The sequence below is a fragment of the Helianthus annuus genome, chromosome 4, assembly GCF_002127325.2.
Source record: "Helianthus annuus cultivar XRQ/B chromosome 4, HanXRQr2.0-SUNRISE, whole genome shotgun sequence".
NCBI lineage: Eukaryota > Viridiplantae > Streptophyta > Magnoliopsida > Asterales > Asteraceae > Helianthus > Helianthus annuus.
Window position 1 is genome coordinate 102,567,626 of NC_035436.2, and position 7,535 is coordinate 102,575,160.

The window sequence follows — 7,535 nt, forward strand, 5'->3', positions numbered from 1 at the left end:
GATTCGACACTAATAATCGTCTACTTGGGTTGAGTACTCCCTATGTCGTCACATATATTAATGTCCTTGCAAAACATTAATTGATCTGTTGATAGACGCTTTACATACCTGTTTTCAAAGGAATCTCTCAAATGTTTACAAGTTTATTGGAACTCATACAAAACGCATGAACTCGCTCAACTTTTGTTGATGTTTTCAAATTACATGTATTTCAGGAAACAAGATGGATCTTGGGCGCTGGTTTTGTTTTCAAGATATAAATTTCCAAGCTTAGATGTCATCCACTTTTGTTGATTTGTAACTTAACCGGAGGTTATGTTGGTTGAAACTTAAATGTCTTGTGTTCGTAACATTTTGAATTTATGCATGGATGAACATCATTTTTGATCATATGGTTGTTTATTATAATCTGTTGGTGCATAATGTCTAAAGCCTGCATCTTAGTTGTAGTTGATTGATGTATAGGGTCTGTTTTGGTTAATTATGTATTGTACAGGGGTTAAAGGTGTATTTGTATGATTTTCATGTTTAGGTTTCGCTTGAATGGACATATGACATATAAGCGGAACTACTTGATAAGGTTTTGCTTATATGGTCATGACCATTCAAGCGGAACTACAACATCTATATAAACCCCAAGTGTTTTCTCATTTTGCACGTCGATGTCACAAGTGTAGCCGACCTGCTGACCTTGTATTTCATGAAAGTTGAATGAGAAAACGGTGTTAAAGTGTATCTCTTCTATTTCTACTCATTTCTTCTACACTTTTGCTTTGATTCATGCCAAATATGTATTTCCGCTACATATTCGGTAGGTGCTAGCTCCGATTGTCTCAAACGAAGGATAAACTCGATCCTACAATTGGTATCAGAGCCAATTGTGAGGTAGTTGACCAGAATCAAGGCATTTTTCAAGCACTTTGTGTGTTTCTGACAGTTCTGCCGGACAAAATGGACTGAGAATTGAACATACTGTGTGAAAGTACCTAATAATAAACCCTTGAAAAGCTCAGACCTTAAATCAGCTCAAACATAACCTAAAATGGCTCGAGAATAGGTTCCTCTTGTGTGTCACCCTAGAGGTTTCGCTTATTTGAACCTGGAAATTCAAGGTTTCGCTTCAAGTGCCATTTTCAGAGGTTTCGCTTGTGGAGTTCCGCTTATTGTAACATTTTAGAAGGTTTCGCTCATAGGTTCCGCTTCAAATGTTTTTGCTGAGGTTTCGCTTGAAGGGTTTCTCTTATTAGTCTTGTAGGTTTCGCTTATAGGTTCCGCTTCAGATGTCTGTGCTGAGGTTTCGCTTGAAGGGTTCACTTATCATTCTTGAAATAGTTCCGCTTTTGAGATCATTGTGTAGTTTCGCTTGGTTGTACATCTCTTGGTTTCGCTTATTTGAACAACTGAGTGGTTTCGCTTATAAGTACACTTGGTGTTTGGCTTCGCTTATTTGACCTGTGTTAGTGAAACATCTGTATTTTGAGCATTTAGTCCGTTTTGTACGCAATCAAGTATTGGAAACTTAGTGTGTGTTTGAGATTTGTCACTAAAAATGGATAATCAAGATTTCTATAACATGTTTGCGGGAAGTGGTGCGGCTATTCAAAGTCTAGCTAGTATCGTACAGAATGTCAACATGGAAAATGAATTGGGAACAATGCAAAAGCCACCCAAACTGATGAGCTTAGATGAATATGCTGGATGGTCCGGAAGGTTTAAAAACTGGGTTCAGGCCAACCATTTCGAGTGTTGGATGAAGATCGAAAAGAAATACGTACCTCCAGTTGATGGGCTCAGGATGGTTAAACATATTGGAAGTCTTACAGATACTGAACAGACAGATTTTAAAGCTGAAAAGAAAATGGTGAGCATTTTGCAGCAAGCCATTAAAGAAGACATCCTCGTATTGCTACAACATGACGAAAGTTCTCAGTCAATCTGGCAAGCACTACAACTGAAGTTTAAAGGAAGTGTTTCTATGATCAAGAGCAAAAAGGCGCTTATCAAGAAAGAATTCAATATTTTTACTGGGATCAAAGGAGAGTTAACAAAACAGTTAATCGAAAGATATTGCCACCTTGTAGTTGAAATGAAAAGATTAGAAATTGAAAAAACAGATGAAGAATGGATTGATAAACTTTGTGATGCACTTCCATATGATGAGTGGGGAACGTATCTTATGATGCTGAAAAACAGTTCTGATTTTGTGAATCTCAATCTGAGTTCATTTATTGAAAAGATCGAAGCCCACGAGCTTGAGTTGTTGAAGATAAAGAAGATGAATTCTGCTAGCATGCAACAAGACGTATCTTTATACTACAAAGGCCGTCCTTCAGTTGGGAATCTTCAAAGTCCAAAGATACAAACAGGATTCAGTGCTGATAACACTTCAAATGCTACATCAAGTTCTCATCAATCAAGCAGTTCTACACCTTTCGCGAATTTTGAGCCGAATGTCAAAGTTCAGGAACAGTCTTCGCCTCACAGCTCTACTGGATCTAATCAACTGGCGTAAGTTTCTGGAGTACAGTGTAATATCGCAGTGAACATCAAAAATGGAAACGAGATAACGGAAACTGCTGCGAAGCAACATATTGCACTACTCGCTTCCGTTCTCGAGGCATTTGAAGGTCTAGTTGCGGGGAGAATTGGAAATCCGGACATGACAAAGGAGGACTATGACCAAATAGACCCCGAGGAGCTTGAACTGATTGACATTAAATGGGGTATGGCAAGCCTAGTTCGTCGTGCTCAAAGGTTCATGGAAATCACGGGAAGAAACAGTTTATCAGGTCCGGATCAGAAGTTGGGATTTGATAAGTCGAAAGTAACGTGTTTCAAGTGTAAAGAACGCGGTCACTTTAAACGTGAGTGTCCAAACCGTGAAGTCAACAATCACCAAAACCCGTTCACCAATGATTACTATCGACAGGCAATCTACCGTCGACCGAACCAACAGCAAACTGTTCAAAGGCCACAGATAGAAAACAAACCTGAAAAGGCATTGATTGTGAACCAAGATGATGAACAGGTAGCTGCAGGTTTTAGCAGGGATAAATATATCCCTGGTAGAGATGATCAGGCCATGATGGCAGAGGTTGTTGAGATTTCTGAGGTAGTGAATGAACTGGAGATTGTTGATGAAGTTGTTTCTGAAGTTGTTGAGGAGATTCCTACGGAAATTGTTATAGATGTTGAGGAAATAGCAGCTGAAGTATACTACTATCAATCACAACAGGAGGAGTTAGTTTATACTATGAAATCAGTTATGCCTCCTAATGTGTTTGATTCTTTTGCAGGTTATTTCGAGGAACCAAGAACCGGATATTGTCCTAGATTTGAGGAGAAGAAAGAAGCCGTCGAAGAAGTAATTGATGTGTCTAAAGAGATGACCGGAGAAGTTCTGAAAGACATTGCGGACAAAGCTCTAATGGGAAAGCTTAAAGAGGTAGATTCAGAACCCAAGGAGTCACAGTCTGTCGATAAGGTGTCGGTTAACAGAGAGGAATCTGGAGTTCAGGAGATCAAATCTGTCAAACAGTCTGTGTCTGAGTCAAAGCATGTCGGTAAAACTGATTGTGATGAAAAGATTGATGAAAAAGTTGTTCCAATCTCTGAAGAGCCATGCCAACATTGTTTACAACCGTGCGTGGAGTGTCTTGAAAAGGACACTAAGTATCGGGAATTGAAACAACATACAGATATGATTAAGTTTGATCTTGAACAATTAAAAGAAGCTTATGATACCTTAGCCAGATCAATTAAGATGATTCAAAAAGAAAGCGTCGAAAATGATAAAGCTACTAAATTGGCACAAGCTACACTGTTTGATAAACAAAGAGAAGTCAATTATCATCTTGATACAATTGCGTCACTAAGAAAAGAACTTGAATTGGCCAAGATAGAGAATGACAGGATTGATAAAAAGTTAATGAGCTATGTGGCTTCGTCTTATGTTTTGGAACAAATCGTCCCTCAACAGCCACATGCTACACCTGTTTTCAAAAGCGTTCCACCCCCAATGTGGAATCACTACACTCAGAAATATCCAGATGGGGTGGAAGCTGCTTTAAATCTTAAGCTGAAAACGAGTGATTTACCTGACAGCATTGATATCACTTTCACTGCATCTGACACTGATAACGAATCTCAGGTTATCAAAAATGTTATCGATCAGGTGTTGGATGATGAAAGTGAGAAATCTGAAAAGGCTCATTCTGAGAAGGCTGTCAGTGATTTTGAAGACGAAGGAAATTTCTTAGATCGATATGTACCGAAATCGGAAAAGAGTACGAATGATGATCCGATCATGGTGGTATACACTATGGTTGGAACTGACAAACTTTATTCCGACTTCGAGTACCCGCTTCAGAATGTCAAGATCGAAAATGTCGAGAAAGTGTTTAAACTGGTTGAATTGAACGTTAACGAAATCAATAACAATGAATTCTTTTCGAAACTGAAAAAATTGTTTGGTACTTCACGTCCCACAAGTTCGGAAAAGAAAGATGGGGTTGGTAAAGGTCAAAACAAGAAAAATCATCTTGAAAACAAAGGAATTGGGTTTGAAAAGAAATCGGCTAAACAAGTGTTTAAGCCAAAAGAAAAGATAAATGATGTTTTTGTTACTGGTCCTAGTACTGATGTTGAAAATGAGTATAATTTTAGTCAAAAAGCTGTGGATGATTTCAATGCAGCACAGAAGCTTAAAGAAGAAACGGTCAATACTACTTTTGTCGAGTATGATAAAAGAGTGTGCTATCGCTGCAATGAGATTGGACACATGGCAAAACAGTGTCAAAAAGTGTTTAAGAAACATGTTGTTGAAAAACCAGTTCAAAAACAAATGGTTGAGAAACCAAAGGTTGAAAAACCAAATGTTCAAAAACAAATGGTTCAAAAATCTCGACCTAAATCACTAGTTGTTTCAAAAGGTAAAAAGGAAATGGTTTCTCCGATCCGTATTTTGAAAAGAGGTGAATCGTTGAAGTCGGAGGATAAGCCGAAATCGACTTTCGAGATTGGCGAATCCTCTAAGACTAGAAAGACTTCAAAGTTTTACCCTAAAACGAAAATTTTTGAAAATCATTCTTGGATCGCGAAATCGAAACCGTCGGTTGAGGTCAAGAAGATGGAGAACGCTTTGAAAAATGATTCAAATCTTTTTAAAGATGATGTGGTTGATTTTGAAAATGAAGTAGATAAGTTTCTTGATGAATTTCCTCCAATAACTAACAAAGTTAACACAATTGTGAAAGAAGAGGTTTCAAATGTCATATTTGATTTTCAAAAAACAAATGAAAAGTGTGATGTTGTGTTCGGGAGTGTGTCAAAAGTAAAGAAATCATGGGCTTCATTGTTTGAATAAATTGTTTTTGTTGATTGCAGGGGCTGCCCAAGTCAATTCTGTCAAGATGGATTATGGATAGTGGAGCTTCACGACATATGACTGGGGCTTTAGCTCTTCTTTATGATGTTAAGTCAATCAATGGAAGCTATGTTGGGTTCGCAGGGAATCAAGGAGGAAGAATTGTCGGTCAAGGAACGCTTACAAACGGAGCGATCTCATTTGACAAAGTGAACTATATCGTCGAGCTGGAAAACAACTTACTGAGTATATCACAGATTTGTGATAAAGATTTTAGTGTGCATTTTACTAAATCTGAATGTCTAGTGTTGAAACCAGGGTTTAAAATCCCTGATGAGTTGGTGTTGTTGCGCGCTCCGCGGGTAAATGATCTTTATATTTTGGACATGAGTGTCGCAATGCCAACAACTCATCAAAAACAGTGTTTTGTCACCAAGTCTAAAGCTACTAAAAAGGAGTCCATAATGTGGCACCGGAAAATGGGTCACATTCACGTGCGAAAAATGAATTTTTTAGTACATAACAATTTGGTTGAGGGTGTTAATGTGAAAAACTTTCACTTAAATGATGATTGTATTGCATGTAAAAAGGGAAAGCAGACTCGGAAGTCACATCCACCGAAGATGCTCAACTCTATCAGGTTACCTCTTGAGAGATTGCACATGGATCTCTTCGGGCCTATCAACGTCAAGAGCATTAGCGGGGACTTATATTGTTTGGTGGTGACAGACGACTTTACGAGGTTTTCGTGAGTTGTGTGCTTAGAACGAAAAGATCAAACATTCGAGTCATTAATGATGCTTTTTAAGAAGATGGAAACGGTGTACAAACTGCCAATCCGGAGGATTCGGAGCGACAACGGAACGGAATTCAAGAACAACAAGATGTATGAGTTCTGCAACGAGAAGGGAATTCTTCATGAATTCAGTGCGCCATACACACCACAGCAAAACGGCGTAGCTGAACGAAAGAATCAGACCCTGATCGAGACAGCCCGTACGATGTTAGCCGATTCCAAGCTACCAATCTACTTATGGAGTGAAGCAGTTTCAGCAGCCTGTTACACTTTGAATAGGGTTCTCACTGTCAAGAAATACAAGAAGACTTGCTTTGAGCTGCTGCACCGTTACAAGCCAAATCTTGAGTTTTTAGAACCATTTGGTTCCCCTTGCACGTTTATAGATGAAAATGGTAAATTTCGAGCAAAAGCTAATGAGGGTTTCTTTGTAGGTTACGCAAGCCCGCTGAAGAGGGTGTTCGTACCATGTCTGGGGAAGGTGATTCAAGTCCAACACGTGGATTGTCAGAAGCACACTCCATCGCCACAACTTCCCAGACAAAGATTCCTATTCGATTACGACAAACTCTGGGAGTCGTTTCAACTGCCTGTCGAGCCGAGTGATGAGGAACTAGCTTTTCTGTACCAGTATCAGCAATATACTTCACAAGAGCCTGTGTCTAGTCCGCTAGAAGTTTCTCAACCCACCGTGGGTACTCCCGACAATGAAGCAGGATCAAGTGGAACTATTCACGAACCACCAGAGGAACCAGCTCCGTCATTTGACGTTTCTGACGACTTAGAGGAGGAACCCGCTCCTACCTTTGACGAGGAGCCAAATGATACTTCAGATGATGCTGTGGATCAAACCGTTGATCTCGATATTTCGAATTTGGAATCGAAAGTAGTTGTGCCTGACACGGTTATGCCACGGACGTTGTCTTACCACCCTTCAGAACAGATCATTGGTGACCTACAAAGTGGTGTCAAGACCCGACATCAAATAGACCAAGCTTTTACTTGTTTTTACTCTTCTATTGCTGATATGCAGAAAGAAGTCTCATTTAAATGTTTCATTTCGCAGATAGAGCCTAGAACCTTCAAAGAGGCATTGACCGAAGATAGTTGGGTGAATGCAATGCAGGAGGAACTGCAACAGTTTGAAAAACTGGGCGTCTGGAGACTTGTCGATCTGCCAAAGAATCAGAAGTTAATCAAGACAAAATGGGTTTTTAAGTGTAAGCGTGATGACAGAGGTGTCGTGGTGAGAAACAAGGCACGACTTATGGTTCAAGGCTTCAGTCAACAGGAATGAATAGATTACGATGAAGTTTATGCACCGGTTGCAAGACTTGAAGCAATTCGGATTTTTCTAGCTTTTGCATCTTGGAA

General features: G+C 39.4%; 1 protein-coding gene across 1 annotated transcript; it reads left to right on the forward strand.

The window, feature by feature from the left end:
- Positions 1-1,549: 1,549 nt before the first annotated feature.
- Positions 1,550-6,017, forward strand: LOC118491532. The gene is made up of 6 exons (XM_035989384.1): positions 1,550-2,077; positions 2,237-2,452; positions 2,528-3,598; positions 4,175-4,286; positions 4,695-4,931; positions 5,956-6,017. The coding sequence occupies exons 1-6, from the start codon at positions 1,550-1,552 to the stop codon at positions 6,015-6,017; spliced, it is 2,226 nt and encodes a 741-aa protein (XP_035845277.1).
- Positions 6,018-7,535: the final 1,518 nt, after the last annotated feature.

Excerpts from the sequence above, each read along its gene's own strand:
- LOC118491532 (XM_035989384.1), top strand. The coding sequence starts at position 1,550 with ATGGATAATCAAGATTTCTATAACATGTTTGCGGGAAGTGGTGCGGCT. Across the intron at positions 3,599-4,174 it reads ATGAAAAGATTGATGAAAAA|GTGTTGGATGATGAAAGTGA; the intron begins GTTGTTCCAATC and ends GTTATCGATCAG. Across the intron at positions 4,287-4,694 it reads TGTACCGAAATCGGAAAAGA|CACAGAAGCTTAAAGAAGAA; the intron begins GTACGAATGATG and ends ATTTCAATGCAG.